The following is a 16109-nucleotide window of genomic DNA, read 5'->3' as shown; positions in this document are numbered from 1 at the left end:
TAGGAGGATCCCTGCAAAGATATGTAAGGTGACGATCCCCAGGTCACTAACCCCGCATCGGGACCCCCAAAACTCTCTGGGGGAGTACCCGCAGCAGAGTCAAAGGAGAGCGACCCCCACGGCCCCATCCCCATGCCAGGAGCCCCGTGCAGCTCTGAGGGGGTCGCCGACATGGGAGGTGACCCCCAGCCCACGGTGCCGGGGGACGAAGCATCACGGGGGTCCGTGTCCTGGCAGCATCCCAGCCCCCGGGGGCAGAGGGGGCAGTGTCGGGTGGCCGGCTCCGCCCGGCCGAGCCCCAGCAGGGCGGAGAGGTGGGCGATGTAGCGGGTGGCGAGCCGCAGGGTCCGATCTTGGTGAGGGTGTGCCCGGCGGGAGCCAGGTAGTGCTGCATCCGCAGCGGGACACGGCCACGCGCAGGCAGATTCTGCCGAAGTGGCTGGGAACCCGGTGGAGTGTCTGGCCATGGTTGGGGGCTGCTCTGCCGGCCGCTCCTTGGGGTATCTCCGGCTTTATTTGGGCTGGGTGTACGGGGTGATGCCCCTGCGCCCACATGGAGGTGTCGAAGTCCCCCACCCCCCGCGCCGGGCTGCCTGCGGCGGGAGCCTGGGAATGCCGAGCCCATTTGCAGAAGTGTCAGATCTGACTCCTTTGGTCCTTAATTGGCGCTGCTGGCGCTGGGAAGTGTGTGTGGACCCATTCACACGGCCGTGAGAGATGCTAACGTGCCGCCAGCCCCGCACCGCACCACATCACCGCACCGCACCGCACCTCCCCGCACCTCCCCGCAGCGGGGACCCGGGACTTGACCTTCCAGTGCCGAGACCACAAGCTGCCAGTCCTGGCACCCAGCGGGGTCTCCACAGCTCTCTGCCCTTTGCCCAGCTCCCACCCCTGGGTCGGGGAGTACTGGGTGGGCTCTGGCTCAGACTGAGGGCCCCAAGGGTGTGGGGAGCGCAGGGTGCTTGGGTGGAGGGGCCGGGATTCTCCCTTCCCAGAGACATCCCCGCACTGCCCGTTCTGCTCCCGTCTCCTCCGTTCGATGGGGTACAGCCCCAGACGGCTCCAGAGAATAGCTGAGGCACCTGGGGACCCACCAGGCTGCGCCCCTGTTTGGATGTGGTGGTCCCTGTGTTGCTGCGGGTCGGGGTCCCCGAGGCAGCAGGAGGCATTGTGGAGGGTGCCAAGCTCTTGACTGGTGCTGGGAGCAGGGGACTCTCCCCTGCGTAGGTGGGCTGGCGTGAGCAGCAGGACGGGGAGGTCTATTTGCCGGGCGCTTTGCAGCACTGACCCCTACGCCGGGCACGACCCTGGCCCCTGTCCCTGCCAAATGTCTCCATCCAAGACAGAGGGACAAGCGTGGGCACCGGGAGCCACACAAACGTCTGACCCGGGAGATGCTGGAGCAGGGATGGCGGGTCCCAGGTGGGCAGTGACATATCCAGGGACGGTCCCGGCGGGGCCAGGGACCCCTCAGCAGGAGAGCTGGGGGATCCTGGGGTGCAGTCCGAGCTGTGCACCGACCGAGCTGTGCGCCGGTGCCCTGCGCTCCGCTCCATTGATACGGACTGGAGGGCTGTGGAGACACCACTTGCCCTGGGGGCGAGGGGCTGCAGGGTGTCCCTCGGGGGCTCTGACCCTGTGGCCCATGCTGCCCCGGCCCAGCCGCACTCCAGCACTTGTCCAAATAAGGAGGTGGGAAGCGGCTGCGGCGGGTGCAGAACTCATTATCTGGGAGCTCACCAGCTAATGAGACCCAGGAGGGGGCCCGTGGGGGAGAGGCGGGGGAAAGCAAGGCCGGGCAGCGGAAAGGGGCCGTGGGATGCAGAGCTCCCCTTGAGTCCCTTTCATGCTCCAGGCTCAGGCTGCTCCAGACACCCCCTGCGCCCCCAGCCCCGCGACAGGCGTTGGAATGGGGTCGGCACGGGCTGTCTCAGACCGTGCTGGGGTCGCGCAGGGCACTGCCTCGCTGTGTCACCCCGGTTTGGGGGTGGGGATCCAGTGCCTCCGCCGAACCCCGGGCTGTGCATGCCGAGTGTAGGGGTCCTGTGCCCCCAGCTGTACCCCCAGGCTGTGCACACCCGGTCTGGGGGCCCGTGCCATGCCGGTGTCCCCTTGCGCCCCTGATGGATTTTCCGTCCCTCGGCGGAGCCGTTTCCCGGGAAACCTTCGCACCCGCCGGTCCCGACACCTGTGGGCCTGGGAACGCGGCGGGGGGGCCCATCCCAGCCCCGGCCCTCGGCTCTCCCCGCCCGTGCGGGTTCCCCTGCCGCTGCCAGCACTCGGCAGCCCCGCGGGGTCTTGGCTCATGGGGGCGGTGGGGGACCAGAACCCCCAAACCGGGTGTAGGGAAGTCCCACAAAGGCACGGAGACAGCGGGGACGCCCGGCTGGGGCCATGCTGCTGGCGGAACACTGGAACATCGCACTGCAACCCCCACTGCAGCCTCACCAGAGCCCCACAGTAGAACCCCAGAACACCCCACTGCACCCCCATTGCAGATCCTGCTGCTGCCCCACTGTAGCCGCTCTCAGCAGACCCACTGACACCCCGCTGCAGCCCCCCGCAGCTGACCCACTGCAGCCCCCGTGCAGGCCTGCACTGCAGGACCCATGCGGGTCCCAGCCCCGTCCCCAGCTGAGCGTTGCGGTGCGGGGTGCCGGGGTGGGCAGCACCGAGCAGCCTCGCACCTCTGGGGTGAAATTCGTCACCCCCCCACCGTTCACAGCCGCGTCTCTCGGCCCCCCGGCCCCCCCAACCCCCGGCCTTTGAAGTGCTGCAGCCACGAAGGTGCCACTTCACACCTCTGCCCCGGCATAAAGTCAGGGCAGCCGGGAGCCACCGGCACACGGTTCTCGGCCCCGCCATGGCTTACTCCACAGCCCCTGGCCACGCACTGCCGGCCACGGCTCCACTGCAGGACTGGGGCTGCCGCGGCCCCCCGGACACCCTGGGCTACAGCAGCAGCTCGCCTGCAGCATCGCCCGACTCCTGCGGCCTTGCGTCCCCCGCCGCCGCCCGGGGCCCCTGCCGTGGGCACGCCGCCCCCCGCCCGCGGGGCAGGAAGGGGGCGCGGGGCAGCGGCGGCCCGGGGGTCCCGAGGCAGAGCGCCAGCGAGCGGGAGAAGCTGCGGATGCGGCGGCTGGCGCAGGCCCTGCTACGGCTGCGGCACTACCTGCCCCCCGCGCTGGCGCCCGCCGGGCACACCCTCACCAAGATCGAGACCCTGCGGCTCGCCACCCGCTACATCGCCCACCTCTCCGCCCTGCTGGGGCTCGGCCGGGCGGAGCCGGCCACCCGACACTGCCCCCTCTGCCCCCGGGGGCTGGGATGCTGCCAGGACACGGACCCCCGTGATGCTTCGTCCCCCGGCACCGTGGGCTGGGGGTCACCTCCCATGTCGGCGACCCCCTCAGAGCTGCACGGGGCTCCTGGCATGGGGATGGGGCCGTGGGGGTCCCTCTCCTTTGACTCTGCTGTGGGGACTCCCCCAGAGACTTTTGGGGGTCCGGACATGGGGTTAGAGACCTGGGAGTCACCCTTCCATATCCCTGTGACGGGGACTGTCCCAGAGGCATTCGGGGGTCCCAACAACGGGATGGAGACCTGGGCGCCGCCTCCCTACACCCCTGCAACGGGGATTCCCCCAGAGGTGCTCGGAGTCTCCCACATCGCGATGGAGACCTTGGGGTCGCCCCCTTACATCCCTGCAGTGGGGACCCCCCCGGAGTTGCACGGGGCTGTTGCCTCCACCGCGTCCCCCTGGCTAACCCCTCCCTACTGTGGAGGGGCTGGGCCTCTCCCGGATCTCCCTGGTGACCCTCTCCTGGACGCGGGGCTGGCACTGCCGGAGTTCATTGGCTCAGGGACAGTCACCCAGGTATGTGCTGGCGGGTATTGGGATGACCCTGGGCATGGGGCTGGCACGTGGGAGAGATCGACACCCCTTGGGGTGGCCTCAGATTCCTCTTGGTGTGAGGCAGTGCAGAAACTGATTTTGGGGTAACAACAGCCTTGTCTGGGGTAGGGATTGGAGAGGTGACTTCTGCTTTCTGCAGTGAGTGAGGTGTCTTTCCCAGCCTGCCCCACCCTTCCTGGTGCCCCCCTCCCTCACGTTTGTAGGGGTCCCGTCAGTCGAGACAGTGGTCCTGCTTGTTTCTTGATGGGAGCCCTTCCAGGGAATAGGCTGTCACTCCTGCACCCCTGGTCCTGCCTGGACCCCTGCCCGGCTGTTCACCCTCTCCATGTCTGCTTCCCAGGACCTCTCTGCAGAGCTGCTCTCGCTGCTGGAGTCGGTGCTTCCGCCACAGCACCGACACTGACCTGGACGCGCCCCTGTGATGGAGCAGCTGCAGCCCCAAAACGCCCACCCGGACACCCGCGGCTCAGGGGACACATGTGACCTCTTTGACAGCTGCGGGGACGAGCTGCCCTGGAGCCCAGAGCTGGGTGGCTGTGGTTGAATGTGAATAAACCTTTGTGCCCTACCCGTGTGTCCGTGTGGATGTGCCCTGGAACTGGGCACGGAATGTGCCCGGGGGTCCTGTGTGCTCAGGGTGCCCTCGCTGGGCTGCAGGGCTGGAGGCTGTGGACCAGCCAGGCACCATCCGGGAGAGCAGTTGGGAGGGATATCAAGAAACATCCCCTCTGCCCTGGGGTCTGACCCCCCACCAGGGAGGGGTGAGCATCCCCAACACCCTTCTGATCCAGCCTACACACCTGGCAGTTCTGAGAGCCGCCCAGTGCAGAGTGTAATGGGGGGCTTTGGGGTCCAGCTTGGTGTGGGGTTGAGGCTGAGCTCATGGGCTGGAGAACCCACAAGGAAGGGAATGCGGGAGGTTGCAACCGGGCCCCTCTGTCCCCAGCCCCTTGATGGCTCCCCAAGGTCTGGGGTCCCCATTAGCAGGAGGATGGCAGGACCTGGCAGCCAGGTGCTAATGCATCGAGGGGGGGCTCTCTCCCTACTCTGGGGTCTGGGATGGGGGGTGGGGTAGTAATGAGCCCCATGAAGTGTGAAAGGACTCGTTAATGAAGTTAATTCCCTCTGCTGAGGGGAGGGGGCTCAGGGACAGGCCTTTGAGGTGCAAAACAGGCTCTCTGCCCTCTCCCAGGCCGCAGCCCCCACCCACCGTGCTCTAACCAGGGCTGAAGGGACCTCCCGACATGCTCCAGCCGTGGGGCACGTGCAACATGGACCATGGAGACAGTCTCTGCTGTGGGGATGGCCCCAGTCAGGGGGAGCAGCTAGCAGTGGCAGGGCTGGGAGGAGGGACCTGTGAGTGTTTGGGCCCCTGGCCATCCCTAAATGGTGCACCTCAGCACAAGAAGCCCTTGTGCACCCTAATGCCTGGCCCTGGCAGCAGCAGTGCCAGACCTGGGGGTCACCAGCTGCACCCCTCAGAGTGGGATCTGGAGTGGGCCCCCCCTTGGGATGGGGGTTTCCCTCCCACAGATGTGGGGTATGTCCTGCTGTGTGCCCCTGTGTGTCAGCACCGTGCACACTCACACATCCATGTGCCGTGGGCGGCTGGGGAAGGACTGTGCTGTTCCAAGCCGTGGCTGCGTCAAGGACCATCAGAGCTGCCAAGGGCACTCATCTCACGGCACCTCAGGCATTGGCTGCAGGCGCCAGTGCTTGGCAGTACCTGTCCCAGTACCCGCTCTGGTCGCCCCCACTGCCCCTCGTGCCCCAGTGCAGATGTGGGAGCCTTCGGTGCGGAGCCTCGGCAGGGCATGAGCGTCAGCCCTGCTATGGCCTGGCTGGGAGATGCTGGGCAGGACACCCCAGATGGAGGTGAGGTGGGGGCAACAGGGTGTCTGGTTCCCCAGGGGTCAGCACTGGGCCCAGTGGACTTCATTCTAGGCAGGACCATACTCCGGGAAGGGAATGGGGGGACAGTAAGAATGGCCCAGGGTGGGTGGTGTGTTGAGGTCAGTTGTGACTGTCTCCCTCTGCCCCGCTTGGTGGCAGTGACCCCCACACTCTGGAGATGTGGGGGGTCTCTGGAGAAGCAGCAGGATGGAGTGAGCAGCTATGGATAGAACATGTGGAGATGGGCTAAGAAATGTGGTGCTGGCACTGTGGCCCTTGTCCAGGAACTCTAGGGGATGGGACCCCCCCCATTCTGAGTGTGGCCTGTCCCCCTGGAACCCGCACTTCAAGGTTGCCCCTGCCCCTTTGCCTGTTGTTGCAGGAAGGGGCCACGCAGATGCAGACCCTGCAGCGGGAAACGCCAGCATGGTGCCCTCTGAGCAGGGCTGCACCTGGAGCGCCCCTGATGAGAACAGCGAGGAGCCGCTGAGCCTGCCCACCTTCTCCCCCGCCGCCCAGGTGCGTGTGGCCGTCACCTTCGCGCTCTTTGCCCTCTCAGCCGGCTGCAACCTGGCGGTGCTGCGGGTGGTGGGGGGCCGGGGGGGTGGCCGGCGCCCCCACATCCGCCTGTTGCTGCGACATTTGGCCGCCGCCGACCTGCTGGTGACAGTGGCGGTGATGCCGCTGGACGCCATCTGGAACATCACGCTGCAGTGGCGGGCGGGCGACCTCGCCTGCCGCCTGCTGATGTACCTGCGACTGCTGGCCATGTACGCCTCTGCCTTTGTCACCGTGGTCATCAGCCTGGACCGGCAGGCTGCCATCCTGCGCCCGCTGGCCATTGCCCGCGCCTGCGCCCGCAACCGCACCATGCTGCACGCCGCCTGGATCCTCAGCGCGGGGCTGGCGCTGCCACAGGTACCACCACCCCCCGGGTGCCCGGCCCCTGTCCCGGCTCCCGAGGGTCTGGTGACACTGGCCAAGGTCAGTTGGTGCCACTGTGTGACCTGCAGGGTGGGGATAGAGAGGAGCTGGAGAGCCCTGTGGGATGGGGACACAGAGGGGTTGGGGAGCCCTGCAGGATGGGGTGTGGCAGTGACCCCCAAGCTCTGCCCCCTTCCTGGGGTGCCCCTTGGACTGCCAGCAGTGGGGGGCTGAGCCATCACAGGGGTGATGGTGTGTCCCACACCGCGGGCTGAGTCCGTCCCTTGGGCTCTGGGCGTTCCTGCCTTGGCCTCCGATACCCTCTCTGCCTCGGGGAGGCGCAGACCTGCATCACCCCCGTTCCATCTCTCTTGTCTCCAGCTGTTCCTGTTCCGCACGGTCACCCTGCGCCCCCCCCACAACTTCACCCAGTGCACCACGCGCGGCAGCTTCCCCCAGCCCTGGCACGAGACCCTCTACAACATGGTGGGCTTCGCCTGCCTCTTCCTGCTGCCGCTGCTCATCATGGTCTGCTGCTACACCCGCATCCTGCTGGAGATCTCCCGCCGGATGGGTTCTGGCCTCTGTGAGTTCTGGGCACCACTGGGCATGCTCCTATGCCCAGGAGAAGCACTGACCGGGGCTCTGTACAGACGCCCCCACCCTCCCCCACGGCACGGGGTCCCTGTCCCAGACACATTTCCTCCTCACGGGCTGTGCCCCCTCAGTCTCCTCGCGGGATGCGTCTCTGTGGTGCTCCAGGAACAACATCCCACGGGCTCGGCTGCGGATGCTGCAGATGAGCCTGGTCATCGTCTCCTCCTTCATTCTCTGCTGGACCCCCTATTACCTACTGGGGCTCTGGCACTGGTTCTGTCCCCGTTCTGTGGAGAAGAGGGTCTCGTCTGCCCTCACCCACATCCTCTTCATCTTTGGCCTCTTCAATGCCTGCCTGGACCCCATCATCTACGGGCTCTTCACCATCCCCCTCCGGGGAGGCTGGGGCTGCCCCTGCGGGCGTGGCCCCCAGCTGCAGCCCCCCTCTCCAGCCACCGGCTCCTTCCGCTCCTCCCTGCCACCCAAGCGGGGAGTCCCGGGGGTGCGGGGGTCCTGGGGGGCTGCTGCTGATGCCACCCGCCATAGCAGCTCCCTGTGAGACCAGCACAACCCCTGGGGCGCTCAGGGCAGGGACATCCAGCAGCAGGATGGGTAGGCCAGCACAGGTCCAGCAGGGATGGAGTTGCTGCCACTCTCTTCCTGCATCCCAAAGCATCTCCGTGGGCTCAGGGCTGGCAGGGCTGTCCCCATCCCCTCTCTGTGCCCTGTACAGCAATAAAGTGTCCTACGGCCACCTCTTTTCCTTCCTGTGTTCCCTGTCTGGGAGCTGAGCTGGTGTCCCCAAAACCTTGACTCAATGGGGTCACAACTGCCCCTGACCCCGCCATGGGGGGCTCGAGGATCCCTAGGAAGGGGCAGATCCAAGGGCACCTGCAGGCTGCCCAGGGCTGGGGACTGCCCTCTCTATGCGTCTCGGTCCTAGTGGGTGAGGGGCTGGTGCCTGCCAGTGACACCGAGCTGGTGGCAGTTCCAGAATACACAGCTGGTGGCAGCCTCAGGGTGTCGCTGCTGTCGGCTCTGCTCCAAACAGGAGCTCCTGGCTCCTGCCCAAGGCCGTTGGGAGGCAGACGGGACTGCTGCTCTCGCCTGCAGCAGCTGCCCCAAGGCCAGCGCTGATGGCAGAGGTGGCACGGCTCCTGGGGCCTGCAGAGGTGGGAGGGGGCCGTGGGTGCCAGGGCCTCTCAGTCCTCCCTGCACCCTGAGCTAAGCCCTTCCCATGGCACCAGGAGTGATGCCAGGAGGAGGGACAGACCATGAGAACCGCCCTGGCATCCCCCTGGCCTTGAGGAAGGGACTAGAGAGCTGGGGTCCGCCTGGGAGCCCCCACTCCGTTGCAGTGGGTCACTGGGCTCCCTCAGCTCCCACTGCCCAGTGGGATGCCAATCCCAAACCACTGAGTGCAGCCTCGTGCTGGGGCAGGGTTTGCGGAGCTGCTTCTGCCGAGGGTCTCTCTGGCTCCAGCACCTGGTCCTGTGCCAGGAGCAGGCTCAGCTAGTGCAAGCAGAGGGGCAGGCAGGAGTCGTGCCCAATAACAGCAGTGCCAGCCATGCTTGCAGGGATTTATTTGGAAGTGGCAAAGGAAAAGTCCAGTGGAGTTACTCGAGCTCTGGGGAGTGATCCCACACCTTCTTGAGAGCTGGGGACCACGAGGGGTCTTGCACAGGGGGGTCACCCCAGGGTTCTCATGGCAGTCTCCATGTTGTGGGGCTCCAGGGAATGGGGGGCTGCATTCCCAAGTGCATGGGGGTACTCAGTGCTGCTGGGGCAGGGATAGGGCTTCCTTGGCAGGGGCTGAGTCTGGCATGGACTCGTGTGAGTATGAAAATATCATGTGGTAGGGCCTGAGAAATACTTTTGAGTGGAGGGACTGGTACAGCCAGAGGACAACCCAGCAAAAAACTACCCTCATGGGATGTTGATGCTGCTGTGACCCCACTGCTGGGACTGCCCTGCCTGCACCGGGACAATCAGGGTGCAGACAGGGACCGCCAGCCCATGGGGAGCTCTCCTCAGGCTGACAGCACTGGCTGGGCACCAGGGGGGCCAGAACTGCCCCATCCCTTTGCTGGCCATGCAGGGCTCCGAGGAGCAGCTCATGGCCATTGCAGTCATGTTGGGCTCTGAGGGTCCCCCACTGTTGGTGCTGATACTGGTCCAGGGCACCCACCTGCTTCTCAGCAGAGCCAGAGAGCGAGGACAGGGTGGCCAGGCAACAGGACAGGGCAGCAAGGTGGGTGACGGCGAGTGGGAGGCCATGCAGGGGGATGCCTGTACTTGGGTGACCAGGTCCACCGTGTCCACCCAGATCAAGAATGTCATATCACCCCCTGCTCCCGCCCCTGGCACAGACTGGACGCAAAGCACGACCCAAGGCTGCTGCTGTCCCACTCCCTGCTCTGCTCAGGCACAGACACATCAGCTCTAGGTGCTGGTCCCAACGCTCCCAGGTCTCTTCTCGGTGAAAAAGCTCTTGAGCAGCATCACCTGTCCGATGCTGACCACGAAGAGGATGAGCGTTTCACCCACCGACCAGTATGAGACACGGCCATTGAGCTCCTCGGCTCGGCTCCGGTCCTGCGCCTCCCGCAGCCGGTAGTGGGTCTGGGAGTCAATCACCGAGTTTAGCATCTCATGGATGGTGACACAGGCAGATTCCATCTGGGGACAAGGACAAAGGGGCATTGTGGTGTAGGTTCCCCTCAGGACCCCACCCAGAGTGGTTCTGCACCAGGGCACAGCTGAGTCCCACCAGGAAACCAAGGAGACCAGCCCAGGGAATCACACTGAGGGATGAAATTGCTGAGGCAACTCCCTCTTGCAAGACAGACACCGGGTGCTGCAGCTGCGGGAGGCTGGACACAGCACAGCACCCCTGGCCCGGGCACAGGATGTGGGGGCACCACTGGCTGGCGGTTGGCACTTCTGCATCTGGTGGAGGGGAAGGGGAAAGAGCCTCCAACCGCTGTCCCCAACAGCTGAGGCTGTTTAGGGGGTGGGGCAGGACTTTTCTCCCTCTCTCCGAGACCTACCTGTGTCAGGGCAGTGACACGGTTGTCCATGCCGGGCAGGATGGGCGGCTCATCGCCCACCTGGAAGTCGAAGTAGACGACTTTGTGGGAGAAGGTGGAAAACTCATTGCTGAAGCAGAAGGTGTAGACACCCTTAACCTCGGTGTGGTGTGAGAAGCTGTCATACTGCTTTTTGGTTTCCTGGTAGATGGTCTTGCCATTGGGGTCCTCCACGTAGCAATCCACGTCATAGTGTCCCCCACTGATCACCTGCGTGGAGAGACGCAGGTGGCACCTGCCCAGTGATGTGGTGAGGGCCCCCCCACCCCTGCCTGGCCCCACAGCTGTGTGAGAAGCCAGCGGGCACTATGCCCATGGGATGGGGCCCAGGCCAGGGGAGCCCTGGGGAAGCTATGCCCTGTGGTGGCAGCAGCTCAGGAGAGGTGCCCACAGCTCAGGTGGGGTGCGTGGAGACAGGGGTACCCCCCATGGTCCAGGTCGGAGGCTCCCATGGCCACTGTGGGCACATCCTAGCCCTGGCTCCCAGGTGGACACTACAGGTCACAGAGCTGGGACTCGGAACAGCTTCTGGTGCAGCATGGGGGAACTGGGGTACGCACAGGAGGGGGGAACTGCAGCCCGGCTGAGGCTCTGCAGGGCTCGGGGACAGGGGGGGCAAAGGCTGGGGTACAGGGATGGGGCACGAGTGGCGTGCAGGCAGGGCCCGGGCAGGGGGTGCAGGCAGGGCCCGGGCAGGGGGTGCAGGCAGGGCCCGGGCAGGGGGTGCAGGCAGGGCCCGGGCAGGGGGTGCAGGCGGGGTGCAGGCAGGGCTGCATGCAGGTACAGGCAGGGCCCGGGCAGGGGGTGCAGGCAGGGCCCGGGCAGGGGGTGCAGGCGGGGTGCAGGCAGGGCTGCATGCAGGTACAGGCAGGTACAAGGCAGGGGGGTACCAGCAGGGCTCAGTCAGGGCAGTACCTGGTAGTCGAGGGTGAACTTGATGCCGCTCTCCAGCTCCTGGTGAAAGCAGCGCCGGTCGCTGTCGGGCAGCTCCAGCGTCAGCTCCGTCCCGCTGGCCCCCAGAGTGCCCAGGAGCGCGGCCAGGCACAGTGCCCGCATCGCGACACGCACCGCGCCTGGCATCGCGACATGCACCGAGACCGGCACCGCGACACGCACCGCGACCGGGACCCGCCCCCCTGACGTGGCGCTTCCGCTGCGGGCGGGGCGGGGCGGGGGCGGCACCTCCGGCCCCGGGGCGGGCATCCCTGAAAACCGCACCCCCGGCACCCTGGGAGCCACGCGGCATCTCCGGACCGGGCACTTCGGGCATCTCCTCGACGCCCCCGGAGACCCCCGGGCCGGGCGGCCTGTGTCGGATCCCCGCGCCGCGAGCCTTCCAATGCCGACCGCTTTATTAACTCAGCGATCGTGAAAAAAGTCCTGGCAGGGACACAGCGTCACCTCAGCACCTGCCCCTGCACCACTTCACGCAAGGACTCCTGTAAATAAAAGCATTAATGGAATCATGGAGTCTGTCGGCAGCCAGGGCACACGGCCGGCCCGTGGCATACGGAGTGAGGGGTGAGGCGTGGGGTGAGGAGGGCTCCCTGCGCAGCATGGGCAGCAGAGTGGGCTACTGGCTGTGGAGCGGTGCCCGCGACTTTCCCGGTGGGATAAACGCCCTGGGTCAGCCCGTGTCATCCTGGGGTACTTGGCATCCCGGCTCCCCCGCCGCCGGTAGAGGTTACCCTTGCAGCCAGGCTGGGACCATCCTGCCCGGGGATTGAGCGCTTAGAGCTATTCGGAGTGGTGGGGAGTGAACCCCCCGAACCTCAGGCGCATCAGAAACGAGACAAGCCCATCCCGGTCCAGAAGCGCCGAGGCTGCAGCGGTGCCGGGTGAGCTCTGTCCCGGAGCTCTGGCGTGCTTGGGAACCTCGACTGTGGAGGATTGTCTCCCTCTCCCGCTCCAGAGGGCACCGACACCCTCCGTTGCTGGGGGGCATGTCCCGGCTCCTCCAGCCCCGCAGCACTGAGCCCCTTCCCCTCCTGGAAGGCACTTCATGAGCGCGTCTGCCCCAAGGATCACTGCCGGGGGCTCCGGCGGGGATTCGGTGTCAGAACGAGCGGGATGGGCGAAAAGCAGATTGTAACTAGTAAGGAGTATGTGAACTGCAGGCGGGATCCTTTGCACAGAGCCCGGCGACCTCGACCGGGCTGGCATCCACCTCCCAGGTGGTCGTTCTCGATTCAGCCCCTGAGCTCAGGTCTGACCCCCCGCGTGTGCCCGGAGCCAGTGAGCACTCCGTCCCAGAGACGCCATTTCAGCAGGGACAGCACAGCTTTGGGAAGAAAATGGTGACATGGCTATTGGGCAACGACCTCCTCAAAATCGGAGAGGTGCCGCATCTGCTCCGCCTGCATGGAGTGTCTGCGGAGGAGCTTCCTGTGCGCCCTCACATCACCCCGCCTGGGCGAGCTGGGTGCGAGGGGTACCAGGGGCTTCAGCCCGGCAGCCAGCAGGGAGGGCGCTTTACTGCAACCGATGTCGGGGATCGGAGGGTTGGAGTTCACGTTCAGCGGGGGCAGATATCCCGGCCTTGTGTGGGAGATGTGGTCCAGCAGCAGCGTCCCGGATCCTCGCCTCTCCAGCAAGCCAGGGGACCGGCGTCGGCCGGCGCTGGGCGATGTGCAGGCGCTGCCGGAGGGGGAGACTCGTGAGCCATCCAGCAAGGCCAGGTGGGACCCACTCAGCTTCCTCCCCTCCGATGCCCCCTTTCCTGCCTCGATGAGGTGGGGATCCCCATTATGTTCAGCGGCTCGTCTCCACCAACGCAGGGTGTCCATCCCCGCGGCCGAGCCGGCGGCTGAGCTGCTGCTCTCCGGCTCCTCTGGGACCGTGCTGCTGCGGGGCAGGAGCGGGTGGGCAGCCGGGCTCTTCTCATGAGTGGCTTTCCATGCCAGTGGCCCCAGTGCCTGCTCGTCCACCGGAGGGAAGAGAGCAGGGTCCCTGCCCTTGCTGCTGCTCCGGGTGAGGGGGGGCTTTTTGGAGAGCGAGAGGTCACCAATGCCCACGATGACCTTGTCGTCAGCACACACATGCGTGTCGTCACGGTGTGTCGAGGCTGCCAGGACTGAGGGTGCCACCAGACCCCACGGCTCCGACCGCAGCCGCTTCAGCCGTGGCAGATGGGCTTTCCGGGCAGTACCAGCTCTCCGGCCTGGGGAGGGTGGCTCAGTGTCCCCACTGTCCTCAGGGCGTGAAGGGTGTGGGGTGACAATGCTGCTCTCCTTCTCTTCAGAGGAAGGTGCAGAGATGGAAGTTTTCAGGTGGACACTGGAGGGGGCTGCTCCCACCTCAGGCTGGGTTCTCTCTTTGAACTCCATTGCAGGTGAAACATTCAGGTAATGCTTGGTGGTCTTGGTGCCGGAGGCTGATGTGCCCATTGTGATGATAATCACCTCCTTCCCCTTGGCTCTACAGGCATCCAGGAGGTGCTGCAGCACAGCCTTGTCATCGGCGTTGATGGCGTGGACCAGCGCCGAGGCTCCTGAGTGGTCCTCCAGGCTAGGGTCTGCCCCACTCTCCAGCAGCAGGGACACCACATCCCCCCCAGCCCCACGGATGCAGGCGTGCATGAGGGCGGTTTTCCCAGACTTGTCCTGGATGTTTGGGTCAGCTCTATTGTCCAGCAGGTACTTCACCATCTTGGCCTTGTGGATGCTCTGCTGGTCAACGTGCGTGGTGATGCAGGCCACCATCAGGGCAGTCTCCCCCTTCTCGTAACTCTCGTTGATGTAAGCGCCCCCTTCCAGCAGCAGCCGGGTCAGCCGCAGCCGGCCCAGCCACACGGCCTTCAGCAGGGAGTTGCTGCCCAGCTCTAGCTCTGTGACCGCATCCATGGCTCTGGCTCTGCTCACTGCTGGGGCATGGCAGTGGCGGCTGGTGGCTGCAGGAGGAACCGTGGAAAAGTGAGCCCTGCTTCTTCATCCCTGCCTTCCTGGGATGCCATGCTCTCGGCACTGCCCTGCATCCCACTGCCCCTCTAGCCACATCCACCCACCTCCTGTGTACAGCTGCCTGGATGCACTGGTTTTCCCAAGAGATCAGAGAGGTCCTGATGGTGTCCACAAGCCTGCTAGGTCTGGGGGCCCTGCAACATGAAGCCCACTTGAGACAGTGTGAACACCCCCTATGGCTTCTTGGGCTGGAGCTGGGGTCTCTGCTTCCCCACTGCTGAAGGGAAGGAGAAGCAGCCACAGTCGTGCTGTCTACTATGTTTCTACTGCACTCTGCTTTTACTGTCCCACTGTTCCCTGCTCCTGCTGCCTCCAGCCCCCACTCTTCAATGCTCCCCATTCCTGCTGCCCTCCACCTCTCTGCTCCTTCTACCTCCTGCTCCCTGCCCCACTCCTCAGGCCATTCCTGAAGCCCTGGGCAGCCAGTGCCCCAAGAATCTCCCCAGGGTGGCACAAGCTGCCCAGCCCTTCCTCACACCCCCATGCCCTCCGTGGGTGTCCTGAAGCCCCGGGACCTGCAGTCAATGCTCACACTGGGATATCTCTCCCAGCCCCCCAAAAGGTGCTGGCAGTGCTGCCCCTGTCCGAGAGCTCCCCGCAGCCCCTTCCCGTGGGGACTCCTCGAGCCCTGCGGGAGATCCGGGTTGACCCGGGTGTCGGTTCTTCCCTACTCCCATCAGGCCGGTGGCCCTCTGTGCCCCTTCACACCGGGACCATCCCGGTCCCGCTGCCGCTGCCGCCCCCGACTGCGGTGATGGTGGTGGGAGCGCCACCCGCCCCCAGCCCGTTACCTGCTGCCTGTTGTCGGTGCCGCTGCCCTGTGCCCTGTGCCGGAGCTGCCGCCAGTGCCGGTGCTCGGTGCCTGGTGCCCGGTGTCGGCGTCGGTGCCAGTGTCTAGCTGTCGGTGCCGGTGCCCGGTGCCGGCGTCGGTGCCCAGTTGTCGGTGCCGGTGCCCGGTGTCGCTGCCCGGCGCTGCGCGAGGAGGAGGGCGCGGCGTGGGGGCGGTGCGCCCGCCCACGGGTGGGTGCCGGGAGCGGCGGGGCGGAGGTGTCCGTGTGCTGGGGGGCTGGAGGGGTCTGTGTCCCTGCTCCCGGGTGCGGGGGAGCGTGTCCGTGTGCGGGGGGACCTTGAGCGCGGGGCTATGTGAGTGTCCGTGTGCGGGTGTGAGAGGGGAGTGTCCGTGCCCACCAGTGCGGGAGTGTCTGTGTGCGGGGGTGGGGTATGAATGTACCTGCCCTCGGGGGTCTCCAGACCCAGTGGAACCCTGCCGTGGGCAAACTGGTCTGAGCCCACAGCCGGCCCCACTGGGAACCAAAGGAGATTAGGAACCTTCTCCCCTCTGGCGTTAATAACCCTGTGGTTTGAGTGCACTTCTAGGGGACCCCAAGCACACACCTGGGGCACTGGAGTGCTCTGAGCCATGCAGGGGAAAACGGGGTCCCTGTGTGTGCTCCCCGGGCAGAGCTCCCTCAGTGCCAGAGTGATGTACCAGGACCAGCACCAGTCTGCAGTCCCTCTGGACCACCTTTGTGCCTAAATCTCTCATCCATGCAGGAACCAGCTTCCCAGCAGCCTCCTCCACTTTCCTTGGTGGCTCTTTTGGAGCAGTCCCAGCAAGAAGAGGGAACTGGGAGGAAGAGGGAAATGGTCATGAATGTCCCTGACCCACCACCCTAATTCCCACGGCTCTCTACTTCCACAGGTCATCATAGCTGTGAGGGTGTTTGT

General features: G+C 65.7%; 4 protein-coding genes across 4 annotated transcripts; 2 read left to right on the top strand and 2 right to left on the bottom strand.

Moving 5' to 3' along the window:
- Nucleotides 1–2866: 2866 nt before the first annotated feature.
- On the top strand, nucleotides 2867–4322 carry LOC139677800 (mesoderm posterior protein 1-like). Its single transcript, XM_071568081.1, has 3 exons — nucleotides 2867–3458; nucleotides 3615–3880; nucleotides 4260–4322. Exons 1-3 carry the CDS (start codon nucleotides 2867–2869, stop codon nucleotides 4320–4322), a joined length of 921 nt encoding a protein of 306 aa, XP_071424182.1.
- Nucleotides 4323–5733: 1411 nt separating this feature from the next.
- On the top strand, nucleotides 5734–7892 carry LOC139677984 (gonadotropin-releasing hormone receptor-like). The gene is made up of 4 exons (XM_071568488.1): nucleotides 5734–5794; nucleotides 6195–6730; nucleotides 7118–7322; nucleotides 7465–7892. The coding sequence occupies exons 1-4, from the start codon at nucleotides 5734–5736 to the stop codon at nucleotides 7890–7892; spliced, it is 1230 nt and encodes a 409-aa protein (XP_071424589.1).
- Nucleotides 7893–8899: 1007 nt separating this feature from the next.
- On the bottom strand, nucleotides 8900–11608 carry TMED3 (transmembrane p24 trafficking protein 3). Its single transcript, XM_071568213.1, has 3 exons — nucleotides 11338–11608; nucleotides 10384–10632; nucleotides 8900–10012 (listed from the first exon to the last, which is right to left on the bottom strand). Exons 1-3 carry the CDS (start codon nucleotides 11500–11502, stop codon nucleotides 9776–9778), a joined length of 651 nt encoding a protein of 216 aa, XP_071424314.1. The 5' UTR covers nucleotides 11503–11608; the 3' UTR covers nucleotides 8900–9775.
- Nucleotides 11609–12047: 439 nt separating this feature from the next.
- Nucleotides 12048–15334, bottom strand: ANKRD34C (ankyrin repeat domain 34C). The gene is made up of 2 exons (XM_071568212.1): nucleotides 15173–15334; nucleotides 12048–14311 (listed from the first exon to the last, which is right to left on the bottom strand). Exon 2 carries the CDS (start codon nucleotides 14262–14264, stop codon nucleotides 12729–12731), a length of 1536 nt encoding a protein of 511 aa, XP_071424313.1. The 5' UTR covers nucleotides 14265–14311; nucleotides 15173–15334; the 3' UTR covers nucleotides 12048–12728.
- Nucleotides 15335–16109: the final 775 nt, after the last annotated feature.

The sequence above is a fragment of the Pithys albifrons genome, chromosome 13 (genome assembly GCF_047495875.1).
Source record: "Pithys albifrons albifrons isolate INPA30051 chromosome 13, PitAlb_v1, whole genome shotgun sequence".
Lineage (NCBI taxonomy): Eukaryota > Metazoa > Chordata > Aves > Passeriformes > Thamnophilidae > Pithys > Pithys albifrons.
The sequence above is the reverse complement of the archived record's forward strand: the minus strand, read 5'-3'. Positions and strand labels throughout refer to the sequence as shown.

Bases quoted from the DNA above. Each gene is read 5' to 3' on its own strand.
- LOC139677800 (XM_071568081.1), top strand. From the start codon at position 2,867: ATGGCTTACTCCACAGCCCCTGGCCACGCACTGCCGGCCACGGCTCCA. The intron at 3,459-3,614 runs CCCTCTCCTTTG...AGACCTGGGCGC, and splicing joins GGGGATGGGGCCGTGGGGGT to CGCCTCCCTACACCCCTGCA. The intron at 3,881-4,259 runs GTATGTGCTGGC...TCTGCTTCCCAG, and splicing joins GCTCAGGGACAGTCACCCAG to GACCTCTCTGCAGAGCTGCT.
- LOC139677984 (XM_071568488.1), top strand. From the start codon at position 5,734: ATGAGCGTCAGCCCTGCTATGGCCTGGCTGGGAGATGCTGGGCAGGAC. The intron at 5,795-6,194 runs GTGAGGTGGGGG...CTGTTGTTGCAG, and splicing joins GCAGGACACCCCAGATGGAG to GAAGGGGCCACGCAGATGCA. The intron at 7,323-7,464 runs GTGAGTTCTGGG...GTGCCCCCTCAG, and splicing joins CCGGATGGGTTCTGGCCTCT to TCTCCTCGCGGGATGCGTCT.
- TMED3 (XM_071568213.1), bottom strand. From the start codon at position 11,502: ATGCCAGGCGCGGTGCGTGTCGCGATGCGGGCACTGTGCCTGGCCGCG. The intron at 10,633-11,337 runs GTACTGCCCTGA...CTCTCCACGCAG, and splicing joins AGTTCACCCTCGACTACCAG to GTGATCAGTGGGGGACACTA. The intron at 10,013-10,383 runs GTAGGTCTCGGA...CCTTGTCCCCAG, and splicing joins GTGTCACTGCCCTGACACAG to ATGGAATCTGCCTGTGTCAC.
- ANKRD34C (XM_071568212.1), bottom strand. From the start codon at position 14,264: ATGGATGCGGTCACAGAGCTAGAGCTGGGCAGCAACTCCCTGCTGAAG.